The sequence below is a fragment of the Gobius niger genome, assembly GCF_951799975.1.
Source record: "Gobius niger genome assembly, chromosome: 18".
NCBI lineage: Eukaryota > Metazoa > Chordata > Actinopteri > Gobiiformes > Gobiidae > Gobius > Gobius niger.
In genome coordinates this window covers 13,258,388-13,276,144 of record NC_136869.1, presented here as the reverse complement: position 1 = coordinate 13,276,144, position 17,757 = coordinate 13,258,388, and the positions used below count along the sequence as shown (strand labels likewise).

At 38.9% G+C, this 17,757-nt stretch overlaps 1 protein-coding gene across 4 annotated transcripts in view; it reads right to left on the bottom strand.

Moving 5' to 3' along the window:
* ctnnd2a (catenin (cadherin-associated protein), delta 2a) overlaps window positions 1-17,757 on the bottom strand; it is a 223,842-nt gene that overhangs the window by 14,427 nt on the left and 191,658 nt on the right. For all 4 annotated transcript variants that reach the window (XM_079576430.1, XM_079576428.1, XM_079576429.1 and 1 more), the window contains exons 20-21: window positions 7,452-7,698; window positions 5,583-5,667 (exon numbers count right to left, since the gene is read on the bottom strand). In XM_079576430.1, coding sequence (XP_079432556.1) covers window positions 5,583-5,667; window positions 7,452-7,698 — 332 coding nt within the window. The remainder of the gene's footprint in view (window positions 1-5,582; window positions 5,668-7,451; window positions 7,699-17,757) is intronic.

The following is a 17,757-nucleotide window of genomic DNA, read 5'->3' as shown; positions in this document are numbered from 1 at the left end:
CTTGTAATAGGCTACATTGTTAAGGATAATAATGGCCGAAATTTTTTGTTAATGCCGATATTTATTTTACAACTCTGCCTGCCGAAGTGTCAAAATAAAAGTATAAAAGAAACCTTCGATTGCAAGACATTTAATGCTCAAAAGCAACCGAACTCTCAGCTCAGAGAAAGCAAAGCTCCAACTCTAAACACATCATTTTTTGTCCATGATGAATAATTTCTTTTACAATTACAAATCGTGATTGATCTTCACTAACACCTTCCAAACAAATACATCGGGTTAGTGTCCTCAGAACACAAGTGCACACATTGTCTGAATAACATGTCCTAGAACATATTGTAAAGCTGTCATAGGTGACAAACAGAGCCTGCCCCATCTGCCATCTACATGTGTATCAGATATGATGTGATTTGTGCCCATTTTCTGAGTATGTCTGTGTGCGTATTTATGAGAAGAGCTTGTGATTGAGTATCGGGACACCATCATTTATCAAGAAATGATCCAACGCGGGCCAGCAGAAATTATGCTTGCAGCCAGGACATGACAAAGTGTAATCGTGTGAATATAGTGTGGACTTTACTCTTCAGATTGCGTATGGGCTCTAGATTGTGCAAACATATTGGTTAGTTAAACACACAATACTGAAAACAGAAAAGAAAAGAATACAGTCCTTTTTTTTTCAGCCAATGAATCCTGTTCTTATGTTGGTTCAGATAAAAAAGATTGTGAGATTTGCATATTTGGGACAGTACAAGATGAAATGCCAGCACAGCCACAATACTCTGAACAACAGCAGAAGAAGATTCTTTTCATAACGCTGCAAGTTTTGTGATTCAGAGGTGACGCCAGCGAAGCCGCACAGATTTCTGGGATTCCTGGCACATTTCACATTAGTAAACTAATAGAGATTTTAAAAGGTAAAATATTGGAATTGTCAATAAAAGCATTTGGACACTGCTGTGATTGGTGTTTGGTGTATTTACCAGCATTGGGCTGGCTGCTCTCAATAAAAGACATATTTTTGAAAGTATTTTTCACCAATAAAAAAGGCAGAAAATAAAAATTATAAATTCTTGTAAATGATTGTTCCGCATTCTTGTGAAATATTTCAGAGGTCTGGTTTTAAATAAATGCTGTTTATTAGATACTTGAATGATTCATCACAAAGTCTGGGCTACTGAGGTAATAAGCACATTTGGTTTGACGGAACAGCTGTGGTTCAAATCTTCTCTGACGATGTTTCTGACCAAGTTGCTGTTTATTTATGGCCTCTCGATTACTCATGTGGAGACATTCAAAGGTCAGCATCGATACACTTCATATGCAATTTTATTTTTTGCACAGGCCTCTGCAATGGCAATTTTGTAGGAGATGATTAACTGCAAGAACATAAAAACATGTTTACTTTATTTGCTCAGGCTTTATAGCCAACACTTCTGACTCAATACTGACGCTCGGGACGTTAGATAAATAATTAAAACTTTTTTCCTTATACATTAAACTACCTTTTCCTCTCCTTTTCTGTACAGGCACTGTAGAGTCCCAGGTCCACTTTCATTTAAAAATATATGCTAATCCATGTTTGGGAAGAAGTCTAACAGGATTTCTGCTGAAGCTAACATGCGTGACCCAATACGTCATGCTGGGATACCAGCAGTAGTCACTTATCTAGAGCTCTGTGCTTGAGTGATAAAGTCACATGTGTGGATACACAAACGTAGCACTCACTGTCATAAAATGAGTTACTAAATCTATTATGTATATGCACGCTACTGCAGTGTAAAGTCATGTGTAGACTGAGTGATCGCATGCAAGGATCACTTGTACTTATGTGAAGGTACAACACAACACACTGTTGTTTATGATCAAGCAAGTGAGTTTTAAAAAATAACCAATGTGTGATGGCTGGACAACTGTGAATAGCATTTTCAACACTGTAGATATGCATTAAAAGAAATCAGAACAAGTAAAAAGTTTAGGGAACTCCAACATTTACAGCCAAACATGCATTAGCTAAAGTACAGCTAAAGTACAGTGAAAATGTAAACTTCAGTTCATCTCATGCAAAACAAACCCCAACAACAATCCAAGATGATAAAGTAGTTTAAATGGTTGAAAGTTAAAATGCGACAAAACAGTGCACAGACGGTATCTTGTTTTAATATAAAAAAGATGGATGACCTTTAATAGCGTTGTAGTATACGAACGATATCTTGTTTTGCTTTTATATACTTTGGTTTTTCGTATAATGTTTACATCATATCAGATCAAATGAGACAAAGGAAAACTCATTTGGTTGTTTTCAAAAACAGTCATCAATCTTGAGGAACCCTTAAATTAATATCCCACATACATCTAGGCCTATCCCGAGCCAGACAGGGTGCTAAATAATCCAAGACACTCCTTAACTGGCTCACACCGATGTCCTCAGTGCCTGATTGCTGGACTGTTATGCTGTCTACTTGAGCGTAATGCTTTCCAGTGGCAATGATTAGAGAAGTGTGGAGCAGATGAGGCTCTCAGGGGCCACATGGGAATTGGGCTTTGAGTGATCACAGGGAAAAGATGAATGAAGGAATGTGTGTCTAGAACAGGCCAGTATCCTTACATGACTTAAACTGACGATTCACTATACAGAATATTAGGTAGGTTTCCTCCGGGTACTCCGGTTTCCCCTACCTCCAAAAACATGCCAGTCAGGTTGGCCCACAGTCGCTGACCCAACATCTGCATCTACACTGCAAAACAAGTGTTTCTTCTTAAACATAACTATTATGATTGAACTGAAGCTAAACTAAAATGCATTTTGTTTTAATGTGTGTGGAATGTCTAAATGTCAGACTGTCAGTGATTTTGGCAATGTGTTGTGAAGACCTTATCCATGCACAGGCGATTAACAACTGTAATCCAAAACACTTGGGTTACATACTGTATATATATAACGATGCCGCTTTAGAATAGAATTGAATAGAATAGAACTTTATTCAAAAGAGCAGACATTTGTCTTTCAACACGGCTCATTAAAACTCATTCAGCAAAAACACACACACCATCATTAAGAATAACACATCAAAAAGAACAATATAAAAGTACAGTGCTAACAGGAGCTAATTAGGACAGTGACTGCAGATGGAATGAATGATTTCTGGGAGATGTTTTTATGGACCGTGGGGTTCATTACTTCACAGCCAGGATGGACCTCTCAAATAAAAATCTGTAGTTTTTGCTTGACAAATAAGCAAACTAGAAACAACACAATATCTACATTTGATTGACACATGTTCTGGAAGTCTGTTTAAGTATTTCCTCTCCAACATTGTAGAATCAATAACAATCATATAACCTTGGCTGCCAACACTCAGAGACACTTATTGTCCTCAAGTGAAAGCAGGTCAAACATATATGCTCTTATTCTTAATCGAATTGGCTGTTCAGAAAATACAGAGTCTTTAGAAACTGCAATATGTTCCTTTATATTTTAGTGCTTTTATCGTGGCTTACAGTCCTTCCAAAGGCTGAAGTTTGCTGCTGATTTAATGGGCTACAGTTATCAGTGATGGACTGAATTATGGCCTCGTTGGGAGTTGCCGTGTGTGTTTCTGCATTTGTGTGGTCGCGTGTGTTTGTTGAAAATAATAAAAGGCGAAGGCACACCGGGTTGGAGACTAACATAAACGTATCGATCCTGCTGTGTCTGTAAACACAGCAGTGATGAGGCTCAGTTGAAGCCAATTATTCTTAGGTTTGGAGGTAGTTATGGCTGACCTCAGTGCACAGTGCATACTGAATATCAGGTTTACTATAGCGTCAAGTCAAGGAGTTTATATACAACGCTGTAATATTAAGTATAGGTCTAAAGAATATGTTTGACTCATCCTAAGGTGCAGTTTGGAGCAGAGATGCAGTGCAGTGCAACATTCGTGGGACAGATCTTAAACCAGAATCATGGAGGGTACGCCTATTGTACATCTTTTGGGGATACTTTTCTTTTTCAATCAATCAATCAATCAATCAATCAATCAATCAATCAATCAATCAATCAATCAATCAATCAATCAATCAATCAACCTTTATTTGTATAGCGCTTTACAACAGCACTCGCTGAACCAAAGTGCTTTCCATAAGTGCAATATAATAAAAACAATTTTAGCACAAAATATTTAAGAAAATACATATACATTACACATGTGCAATTAACAGTCAAAAGCGGCTTTAAACAAGTATGTTTTCAGCCTCGCTTTAAACAGTGTTAGGTCAGTGATGGCTCGTAACTCAACAGGCAGAGAGTTCCAGAGCCTCGGACCAGCCACTGAGAAGGAACGATCACCCCACTGCTTACTTTTGGTCCTGGGGACCTCCAGCAGGTGTTGTCCTGCAGACCGCAGCGCTCTACTAGGCTGATGTGCAACAAGCAGGTCACATAAATAAGAAGGTGCAAGTCCATTAATTGATTTATAAACAAACATTAAGAGTTTAAAATTAACCCTCGCATGTACTGGGAGCCAGTGTAAGGAGCACAGCACTGGAGTGATGTGACTGCACCGGCGAGTGTTTGTGAGCAGCCGAGCAGCTTTTGATTGACCGTTGTAAAGAATAGGCTGATTTTCTTTATGTTCACATGTTCCGTCGTTATGGTTGTTATCACCCAGATGTTGTCCTTCAGTCTCAAATCAGTTAGTGAGTTAATGGGATATTTCAGGATTTTTGACATAGGACCTCATTTACTAGTTATCCAGAGTGTTGTTGATTTCTGGAGATTTTTTTTATTTTTATTATTCATGCTGTCCTTATATTTAAAGAGTTTAGTGGTGCTAGGCTAGTGCTAGGCTAGCACATGTCTATGGTAACTAGTAGCCTGCATTATAAACCTCTTCAAAATCATGGGGTAGTCCACCAAACATTGCCATATCTGATTTCTAGAAAGCTCCTTTGTGAATTCCATGTGTAGTAATGCCGGCCGCAGGTAAACAAACTACTGTAGATCTGGTAACCTAGCAGATCACTCCGCCGCTGCGTAGCTTACAACCAGGAAGCTGATGCTGCTCAAATATAAGTTATTTTAAATGCAAAATGGTTATATTTAAAAACCAAAAAAAATCAGTCAACACAGACACTTATATCGGTAGTCTGGTGTTATAAGTGATTTGCCTCAGGTGCACAGTGCTTGGGTCAGACTGTTTTTAATGCAGGCTACTAGTTACCATAGACATGCACTGGCCTAGCACCACTAAACTCTTCAAATACAAGGACTGTGTAAATTAAAAAAAAAAATATATATATATATATATATAACAACACTCTGGATAACTAGGAAATGAGGCACTATGTCAAAAATCCTGAAATATCCCTTTAACAATAATAATGTCACTTTGTCAACACCAAACAGAGTTGAGATGCCAATGTTGGGAAACAGATTAAACTGTAGTAAATATACAGTCGACTACCTTATAATTTGTTGGGCTCAAAGCTCACACTTGGCATGCAAACTCACAGCGTTTGAATGCCAAGTACAAGAGCAATGATCAAACCATTGACACTAGCCCCAGCCACTAGATGTCAGTAATAAAAAAAACAACTCTTACCTTCTTATAGAGGGAGCGCAGGTCTCTGTACTGCCACATACTGCTGAGCACCTGAGAGGCCGCCTTCACCACTTTAGCGGAGTGTCTGGAGTGAGATAAAGACAATAATAGTCATTTCTCTTGGATCCCATTGCTTCAAATAATATTTCAGTGTTATTATGTGTCCTATCTCTCCTCCACTCCTCAGTAACACTAGAGGCGTGAGGAGCTTGGGCGCAGGCTTTTAAACAAGTAAGTGGTCCATTGCTCCTTTTATAGCCCGAAATGTCCTTAAAACAGGGAGTTGCCGGATGAGTGTGAAATGACCCTCTCTGCCAAGCTAATAGCCCTGTGCCAGACACTTGAAAAATACAGTTCAAAGGAGTCCGCGGAGAAGCCTCGCCCTTTTGCAAGTCTGGAGGAGGCTAGCATTGATTTACATTTTCTGCACATACATTTCTCTAGGACTGGAGACATGAGCACTCACAGCGTAGTGGTAGTTTTCTGACCTATAATTAAAGACTTGTTTTGCTTTAATTGTTTGTGTGACTATAAGCCAAGATAAAACAGTTCAGAGAGTTAGCTGTGAGCCTCTTTAATGCACACAGATTTTAACCATATAAACTTGTTGATCTTTTTGACTAGAATAATGGTATGAAAGTGTCGTAAAACGTTTGAAGCAACAGCATCAAATTATTTCAGCTCCTCAATCAGTCAGCACATTTTCCAAAAGAGTTGCACAATATCAGATTAAAAAAATGCAATATTCATTAACCGTCTTGAACACTATAATAATGATATTGAAATATTTTACAAAACCTCACACATCACAGTAGGTAAGCATAAATTGTAAGCAGTTCTTCATTACATTGTGTCAAAAGTAACCCAAAAATGTAACTAAATCAGGAAAATAATGGTCAACACAGTTTTTAGTGGAGTTTTTTTGGTTTACACTTTCCATATGGACACTGTGTCACGGGCGATAATTGTGTGACATATTGTGCAACATAGTTTCCAACATTCAATTCACTATTTAGATATAGACCTCCTTTTCATTCAATTTCTACTTAAACCACAGGCTCAAAATGTAAATTGCACCATGCGGCGCAGGTTATACGAGCCACAGCCATTCTCAGCGCACCTATTCGGAGAAAATGAAGATGTGGCTATTAACGGCTAACTCCAGTGGCGCTGCATTTCGCACTCTGCTTTCCTTCCTTCACTTCATCTCTCTGTAATGCCCCCCGTGAGAGTAACATCACCCAGTAGACTATTCCGACTCTATACATGACAATAAATCAACATCATGACCTGGGAACTTTGACCTCAGTCTGCTAACACCCGGGCATCATAGTAACCCCTGACCCCTGGTTGCCATAGCAGCAAGCCAGAACGCCAAGCTCACTCACCAACGGCAACCGTATCTCTTCATTCGCAGTGTTGTTTGCCTGCGGTCCTCTGTGGATGAATGGTCGCAGGGAGTGGACCGACACTGCTTATGAAAGATGGATGTGTGACAGTCTATAGCTACTGGTCACTGCTAGACTCTTTGCTGAATGGTCTGAGTCAGTGTGTCCGTCAAAAAGCAATTAAATAGGGCATAACTCTGACCATTGACTCATTAATTATTTCCCCTAACCTTTTTATCATTTTATTATTTTCAACAGAAAAGTATCGAGACGAAGTTCTACCAATTGTAGAAAGCCGTGTTGCCTTCTGATCAAGAACGGCCTTCACTAGAGTAATGATGTTGCTTACAATTCAATTAAAAAACATGTATGGGCCGACCAAGATGGTTTGTACCTCGGGACTAGACTTTCATGCTGCACCCCTGTTTATAGTTCCTTATTTCATCATGATTATTAGCAACCTTTAGTGTTTACAACTTACTTGTCCCCTTTGCTGCGTGCAATGCCGATAAGTTTCTCGATCCCGCCGGCGTCCCGTAGTGCTTTGGCGTTCTCCATGTTCTTGGTGATGACCTCGTGCAGAGCGCAGCAGATGGCGGTGACCGTGTCGTCGGACATGGCCTTACTGGCAGAGCCGGCATTCACAGAGGTGGCACTGCTGGTGGTGTTGTTGTTACTGCTGCTGCTGCCCGGTAACCGATGGATCAGGTCTCTCATGGCATATTTACCTGCAGAGAGGACAAATGGATCAATTCTCTGTCTCAGCACATCGTTCTGTACAAAGTATTTTGAGAAAACAATGGAAAAGTTGGTTCCAAATTGCTTTTAGATAAATTGTGTGCCCTAAGAGGACTATGGCATTATGCTTTGAAAATATTAAAGCGATTTCTTATATACAACAAACACTGAGAAATAACTCAAATTATAATATAGCCGTAATGCAGACTGGTCTAATGGATTATATCATCATGCAGCAGAGGAGAGTAGAACCACTACAGTACTACAAAGTCCTGCTTTAAAGGTTTTCTGGAAGAGAAGTCAACTACAGACACTCAGTGATGCATACATGCTGGGAATCCAATAAAGAGTGACTTGTGGTATTTTAGTGAAAAGGCTGGCGTATGCGGAAAATGAAAAAGAATTGACATTCAAAGAATGAGTGGTTGGAGAAATCGAAGCGACAGAGACGCAGTAATTAAGAATGGTAGGAGAAGCTGACAGATATAAGGTCTATACGCATTCAGGCTGGAGCAATGGCATTTGGTCTTACAGATAAAGTGGTGCAGATTTTTGAGGTTGGCCAAATGCAACAGTTACAATAAATCATTAAAAAGGGAATGCAATTAATGAATCAATTAATGAAACCCCCTATGAGATCCCTTTACTGTTGTTTCAACTATAACATGCAGTGATTTGCAGTGATATAGCTTTGCACTGGATTCCCTTCTCAATACAGCTTTATCCAGGCTTGTGGCTAACTCCGGGTTCACTCACTTTTGATTGAGATAAAATGCTGCGTAAGAAGCTACATGCTAAAGCTATTTCCATAAAATGAGCTAACAGCATGAGTCACCTGCTTGCTTTTTCAATGCCCTCCATTTGAGTAACCTTATAAAATAACGTCCCACTTCTGTGTGTTCATTCCAAAGCAATTCATCACTGTAATACCTTGAGTCCTTAAAGACCAGCAGTAAATCCCTCGCTCATATTACCTCTAATAAGTCTAAGTGATCCGGGAGTGACTGAGAAAGGCCAAATTGTACACAGAGGCAGGTCAATAAGATGGGCCGTTATCCCCTTCATAAACGTGGCCATGCGCTGGGACAACATGATAATTAGACACACTTCTTATGCAAACACCATTTAAACTCTCAAACACACATTAGGGCTGCACAATATTAAAAGTATCTTGAATACTGCTATAACAACTATATATTACTGAACCATTTCAACAAAGTACATTCCATTAAACTTTAACAAACATCGTAAGCTATTGTCTTTTCCCATCAAATTGTCAAAAAAATGCATTTGCACATTTTTAATTAACAGTGACTTTTGTTTAAGGCTGTGCAGACAAAAAATGGGTCAAGCGAAGTGAGGTGGAAAATCTCACAGATGTTGTGATAATACTGTAATGTGGCCAAGGTTTTGTGATATGGACACTCCATCGTGAAACATTGTGATAACGAGAATTTGGCGTTATATTATGCGGCCCTAATACACATACTGTGGGGATGGAGTGGTGGGTTAATTGGACCATTGTTATCTCATGTTTGCAGGCTCGCGAGGTTAAGCTCGCTTTGTCTTTCGCCTGCGAGGACAAAGTTAAGCCCTTAAACTGCCATTACTTGACAGACAGACTTGGATCACGTTGGCTAATTTCCTGACTGATTTGCCACCTGATAGTGTAACCTCGCAGCTCGGTCCACGTAATGATCTGGGCTAATTTCTGACTGTTTACGGACCCCGCTGCATGACTAGATTAAAGCACCGGCTCATTTGGTGACTGACTCGTGGATAATTTACTGCCTCAGTGATTGACAATTTATTGATTGACTCCGAGTGTGATTGAGGGACTGACTCGATAGGCAAGTGAGCGGCTTCGGGGGAATCCAGGCAAAGATCACAGAGAAAGACCATGAAGCTATCACCACCTGTGTGTGATCTGATTAACATTTCCTCCTTAAAGACATTGATAGTGCGCTGTCAGCATATCTCTAAATTATACATGCAGGTCTGTCCATGCATATCAATAACCACAGCATCCTTCCTATCTCATCAGGGATTTCTATGTGCCTCCAGTCTTATCCGCTGCATCCTCTACATCAGGGTTTGCCAAACCTTTTTCATTGAGGGCCACATACGACAACTCCCACCACTACCACTACTCTTCAAGATTCTGGGGAAAAAGAGCAATGATTGGGCACTATAGGACATGGCCTATATGAAAGTGGCCTAACCCGGTCTGCAACAAGTTTCTCAATGGTCTGCACGAGTACATTTTTCATTCACTGTCCATTTACTTAGTCCGACTCCTTTCCTGTGTGCCAAATCGAAATAACTTTAAATACTAGTGCCAATGAAATAAAATGTGGCAATATAAATAGGGCTGATGCGTAAAGGTTAAAGAAAATGTTGTAGCCAGCCATTATATTTGAATTGTGCTGCTTTTAATAAAGCACCTTGTTCAGAAGACACTGCCTTTAGATAATGACTGTTTCTCACATAGAATGATTATACCTTTGTGCCTACTGTATATAATAAAGTTAAATCCTATTGAATACCACACAGATATTACAGTTTCTCTTCCCCCACAGAGGGAAACACTTCATGAATAATAGAAGAGTGACATCAGTGAAAAGGCTTTCCAGTCTGTCCATAGGAGTGTAGTATAAATGTCAGGACATAGAATATCTGCTTTCTAATATTTTGTGCTAAAATCCACAGACACCGATTTCCTCTGAGAGTATGCATTTAGAAAGATTATTCATACAGCTGGGCAAACATTCTCCATATGGCAGTACAGACAACTAAATTAAGTACTAAAGCTATTATTATTGTAAGCCTTTGACTGATCATTATTTAGAAATAAGGATCAGGTTTTCTGTGTGACCCAAGACACCCACCTCCAAGTCCTACAGCCACATTGGTATGCGAATAATATATCTTAGAATTTATCATGAGACAAAAAAGAGCAAAAACATCACACCGAATCTGATCACAAAAAATACTGGAGCAGTGGGTTAGAATGGAGAATAAGCTGCATGTTTTGGGTTGATTGGGGATGCCGAAGCACTCAGGACACTCACCCAGACATGAAAAGAACACGCAAATCCCACACAAGGTCCGGGAATTGAACCTTGGAGCTTCTTGTTGTGAGGCAAGAACACTTGTTACTCAGCCACTGTACAGACAATTAAAGATGTGTCTATTGTGACATGCTACAAACTCCTCAGACTCAATGTTCTTTAAAAACTGTTATGCAATACTTTAAATGTGTGTTACTAATATTTAATCTTAACACCAATGCACTGTGGCCCACATTGACATCTTGTGGAAAACTTGCTCACCAACTTTGGCCCTTACTCACAAAATGCCAGCTGCATTGTTTTCAAATATTGGGCATAGCTTACTGTATTGTTATAAACTATTTCCATGGAGGCATCCCTTCAACCCCACAAATCTCAAGAGTGTGGACATCCTGCCTTCTCCTGTGCAACACTGAAGTGTCAATTTGACCTGAGCATGTCCTGAAGCTGAGTAGCAAGCCCTTTGGCTGCCTGACAGTGTCTAATAAACCTCCATTACACCACTTCGCCAATATAACCCTCTCCAGCTGGGAGGCACCCGCTGAAATGTATTCCTGGTCTGCATTCCCCCACGTTCACCCATCGAGAAGGCCGGGCTTCATCAGGGCTATAATGGCTGATTTGATTTAAAGAGATCCAATTACCCTCAACAATGGAGTGATTTGATTGTTTACCGACGAAGAAAGGAGAGCGTTAGCGAACTAAAATCGGAGGTAATTGTCTAAGGGAGATGTGGGGGGAGACGAGGTGAGGCGACCGGTCGAGGTGTGGCATCGTGTGACAATAAACCATGTTTATTAGTCAGTTAACAGTGTGTCCCAATGGTAATAAGGGGCTGATGAAAACATCCTCTAGACATGTGATTTGTCTAAGACCACACACAATTTAAACATAACTGTCTGTACATAGTGATATTAAAAACATCTTCATATGTTCACATTTATGTCTAAAGCTAGGTACATATGTCTATTATTTTTTATTTTTAGGTCCCATATGCCCCTGTTTGAATAATTTTCCACAATAAACAAGAGTACTGATGGGAGGCACTATTCAATAGAAATATTACACAAGCTACATACAATGAGTGAGAAGGGGATTCTCTGGTCATGCATAAAATATAGAGCTTTAGTTATGCATGATGAATAAATTACTGGTTATTTATTCTGAACATGCTTTGTACGACACAGAGGACTAACACAAGGGGGCGCTCTTATCAAAGCAAGTTAAAAGCTTGAGAAAAAAAAAACTTCTCTTTTTCTATTAAGAAATATTCCTTTGTTGTGAATCACGGTTCATAACAAACAGTAATTTCTCAAAATATTTTTATGCTTCAATAATGTCACTCACTTCAGTAAAAAAACATTTTAAAAGACACCAAATGGACTTATTTTTCTCAAGCCATAATTGAAACAGTACAGAGTGCAGCATACTAATGAGGTTGGGATTATGGCCTGCTTAAAAGAAAAGCTAATAGTAACATTTGTGCACCAATTACATGCGCTCTTATCAGCCTCAATGGACATAAACAACTCCCAGAGCAAAGTTTGGGGAAAGTAAATACATTAAAACTGAACAGAGACACATGAAACAAGGGCAGTTTAAAGACAACATGAATGAATGCAAATTGGAGCAACTTGTCACTTCTTTGCAGCTTTTTCCAAACAACTCTGTTTTCTTGCCCTATGTGTCTGTCTAAGTTGTGCGCAAGCTGATAAAAGATTTAAAGCAGAACTGCTCCAAGACACAAAAGCGACTGGAGGAAAAGATTAAAATGTACAACATTTTGGATACTAACCCTGTGACACAAGTAGCGCTGCACAATGCAAGAAAAATGTCTTGAATATTGTGATAATGTTATTATTATCATCATCCTCTTTTTTAGGGGGTTCCCCAGGGTTCAGGCTTGGGACCAGTTTTGTTCACTGTGTAGATATTATATTAAGTAGGATGTTTCCTATCTCACGCTGACAACAATTCAATATAAGGAACCTCGTCTTTACTGTCTCTTCACCATGTATTGGGTGGTGAACTATGTGGTGCCTTAATATCAAAAGTCTTTTGCTCCATTCGGAATCTCCAAAAAAAGCAACTCTCTGGGGTGTTTCCGCTAATGTGGTCTGTAGCAAAACACAGAGGTAAACACAGGTGATGCACATGGGCAGCAAAGGCCATATGGTCCGACAAACAAGCCACTGATGCAGGCTCATCACAGAGCATCATACACAAAACATGAATATTAAATGGCTTGACATGCATATGTACAGTCGTGAGAAAGAAGCAAGGGGTAAATGAGTAAAACAACATGTTGGTAGTATCTTTCTACATTGTTTTTCTTTCTTTAGTCGTCTGCCTGTCATGCTTCCTGTCTGGCACATGGAGCTGAGGATGAAGGATGCAAGGGGCAGCAAAACAGCAGTGACAAAACACATGCCATTTTGGGAGTCCTCCCGAAATTCAACGCTGAAATTTCATAAAATACTGCCACAACAATGACAATGTACTGTGTGGATGTGCGTCAGCTTAGTGTACAAACATGGACACAGCTGCATGGCCTGATGATCAAACAAATATGCTTTTTTTCTAAGTCATAATTCTGCTAATGCTACTTGGATTCTGAGAGTATAGAAATGCATGCATTACTCTGAAGTCCATCAAAGTATCATAAGCAAAACCTGTTGTTTTTGACATATTACAGTTTAAAGTTTCATATTTTTTTCTATATTTGTTTTCATAGCTTTCTCCATTGTGAGAACAATTCAAGTCAGTTCAGTTTTATTTTAGACAACTCTGAACAATCTGTACACAAGACTAGAGCCGTAAGGAAGCAGCTTCCACTTAATCTGTTGTGAAGACAGCAGACCAGACTTCCCTATCCAAGAACACTTCCTAAAGCTCTTCCTCGGGGGATCCAAAGATGTGAGACATGGTCCCGCCCAGCATGTCATAGGACTTCCCTGGAGCCTCCAGGTATAATGTGTTTAGCAGTAAATAAATTGATAAAGAAATAAAACCTGCTTCTTTGTCCTCCACTTTTCATTACGCCCAAGCCTTTCCCAATATCCTACACAAATTCAAGCATGCATCTTTCCTCCCGCCTACGCTCTTTCTTCCTCCACACCTCTTCAACACAAGTTCACATAAAGCACACCTTCAGAGGCACCACAATTAGTGACATCCCTACGGTGCACTACAGGCGTTTCCACAGTAACACTCCTCCAGCGCTGATGTCATCAGTACGAGACACAAAAAGAGAGAGAGAGAGAGAGAGGGGCCATGTGAGAGACGGAGGTGAGCTCATGTCTGAAGCTGTATCGGACGGAGACAAAGAGAATATAGAAAAGCTGTGATAATAAATAGAAATAAAATAGGTCCATCATGGAAATTTCAATATAAAGTGCCCACTTTATGGATATTAAGTGACACACAGACTTTTTGACTGACGTTTATCAGAAACCCCCAAAAAGGGCGGGGTTCTCTGATCAGTGACAAATAGAATAAAATAAATAAATAAATATGAAAACTTCTAAAGTGAGGGAATGCTTGTGGAGAGTTGGCAGAAAGGCAGATAAATAAATGGAGGCGTATCACAGCGTGGTTGCAAATGGTGCTTCAGACATACAACACAACACTAATAAAGCACTTTAAAAACTGTACACGTGCTTCTGTGCATCGATTAAGGTTTTCCATTATGTGAAAAAGTAAGTTTTACACTGTCATATTGCACACCATATTACACCCACACACTGCCACTATAACAGAGTTGAAGATAAAGTACTGGAGAGAGATGGTCTTCTATAACCCAAGTCCTTGAAGTCAGATAATTAAGATTAAATGCTTGGCAGTGCTTAAGTGCATAGCAAGTTTCAGTATAAATCATTATGAGTCTTGCATTTTTACCATCTTAAAAGGAGATAATTGTCCAAACCCAGAAATGCGACAGTACATTACCCACTTATTGAAACCGTCAGTACAGTATTTCACATAAAGGATCTGCGATTTAAATAAAAAACACATTTGACAGTCTTGACACTCACTTAGATTACGCCGGTGGAACAAGCCTCTTTCAACAAAAATATCAAAATCATTTAGACTTTGTGCATCCATTTATTTCCCCACTTTCTTCAGCTTCCATTTGGCATCAGGCAGGGCATGTTTATAGAGAATATGTTAACGGAATTGAAAAAGAATTGAACACAAAAAGCCCAGTCTATTTGGCCTTCAGTTATATAGTAGCTCCTAATTCATGTGTTTCCAATTGCCGCCTATAAGTAAATGGAACAGAATAGCATAGACAGTCAGTGCTACAGTGCATTATGCAAATGGGGCCTAAAAGGAGGTGGAATCAGGGAAGAGACAAAAAAACATTGACAGATGAGGTTTCTCAGTAGCATCAACATGCCATATAATCACATTAAACAGACAGATTGGGATATAAGCATACACTGCTGAACCGCTTTTCAAAAAAATGAAAAGGCAGTGAACAAAGGGAGACGAATTAATGTGCAGAAACCTTTGCCAACGCGATGGTCCTTTCTCACACAGGTAAATACACTGAGAGGGGATGGAAAAAGCCTGATTTCTAATCATTTTGTTTAAGTCCACTAATAAATGATATGTTCTTTAAACAAATTATAGGTAAGTGACTACATTTGGCTTGAAACTAAACGTGTACAGAAACATCCCTTAAAACAAACCTTAGAACATTTATAGCTGGATAAATAATCAAGACAAATCAGAACTAAATGAAATACATGTCTATATCAGGATTATATGAAAAGAGGTCAAAACCAGGTCTTGCTTATGAACAAAACAAGACCCAAACCAAGATTAGCCATAATTAAAGCATAACGAAACCAGAAATGACACTAAATCAAGTACAGAACTTCCAGAGTCTCCCTTAAAGAAGCCGATGTCCCACATCAGGAACATGCGCCACAGTTTGCAAAACACCGTCTTAAATCACATCATGGTCACCCATAAAGTGAATCCACAACACAACTTTTCAACAGAACCACAAACTGAACAAAGCAAATTAGTTAAGATAGATAACATAAACTAAGATCTCACAATGGAGAAATTCACGTGTTACTTACATTTACAATATAAAATTGACATTTCAAAGCATTTTTCACATCCCAGTAACACAAAAAAGTATATTATGCGTAGTAAATCTTCTTCCACTGGAGGATTTCTGTTTTGTTTGTTTATTTGCTTGTTCCTAGACCATATAATTGTACGTTTCTGTCACATAGATCCTCCGTTATTGTGTGCAAAACATGTTCCTCATCTCCAATCGCTCCATTTGCCTGCGGTGATAGTGCTATCCTTACCGGCACTAATGGTCTACGACACACTCACGACTTTCAAAGCACCTGCATTATTTTTTGCACGTCATGGAAAAAGATGGCTTTCTTGGGATTTTAGACTCAATTCTCCATTCAACAAGCAGGACAACAAGCAGAACATTCCGGTTTAGCTTTACTGACAAACCAGAAAGGCAGTTTACAAAGGCAAAACTGATACAAATCCTCTTCTGACTTTCTATTAGCAATAGTTTTAGTCCGTCAGTCTTTGTCTCTCATTGTATTAAATCCTTCTGTCTTGTCTGTCAGCTAAACAAAGATGACTTCTGTTCAATTGTTTTACCGGGCATATTATCCATAGTGTGACAGAAAAATGTCACAGTACAGCACACCTATCTACCACTGTGTTAAGTTAAGAAAGACAAGAGACAATGCTACTTTTCGGAGAATTATAGACTAGACAAAGAGCTAAAATTGCCCACAGATGTTGACATTCAACTGTGACATACCAGGATAACAATACCCATTTAGTAGAGCACTCTTCTTAAAAGCCATCTCTGTAATGTTAAAATACTACTGACAAATATTATTGTGTGTAATACTAATGTAACTATATACATCACAATACATAGATTTGTATTGAAACTTAAACCTAATATTCAAGTACTAGGATTCCACATATTAATGCTGGAGTAATGAATACATTAGTCCATAGTTTTATGGTGCATTTTACCAATTGTAAAATTGCAGAATTAATAAATCTTGTTTTCTCTTTTTAAAGGAACAACTAGTTGAGTTTTTGAAAGTTATGAACCAAATGTTTATCTGACATTTAGTGAAATATTTAAGTAAGTAAGTTGTGGGCCCAGAGGGATGCCCTCTCTCGTCCTGAAAGACTTCTACATCCCACAGTGGGGCACAGTAGCCTCATTAATATGCATGATGCCATAAAAGTAATTCAATATTTATAATATAGATACATTTGTCCCAGCTCGTATTAACCAGAGATAATTACGCTCTCACTTCATGACTCCTCTTTTCAATTTTCTGCAAATGTTAGATGACCGGATCAAGCTTGATCTAATAGCTAATAAATCATGACCAATTTAAATGATTTGCTATTTAAAACATGGTTTTCACACTGGAAAGGTCAGAGACCAGGGCTGATTGAATTATGACAACATGAGAAAAAAATTGTGAGCACATCGAAAACCTGCAAATGTCATGAGTGAGTCAGAGCTGTCGATGTTGAACAGCCCCTCTTTTTTCTGAAGGGCAGAAACTTGGGACATTGTTTTGAAATCAGATTGTTGCTGATCCAATAGAAATTTATACATTTATCAAGGCTTGGCAGAGGCATCTATAGTGACTGGCTTGAGACATTTTGTGGCCTGATCAAATGAAAAACTTCAATGTATACAACTGTATACTTCACTCTAAATTCATACATATATATATATATATATATATATATATATATATATATATATATATATAAAGAAAAAACTCAGAATCCCAGTCAAGGTAAGAATTTAAAAGCACACTTCCTTTTTTTGCAGGTGGCACAGACGTACAAGGGACTATAAGGCTGTATAACAAACCAAGGTGAAAAGCTTTAGGGTCAAGTTAGTGAGTCAACCGCCAGGCTTACCTATCATAATGCAACCACTTCGCA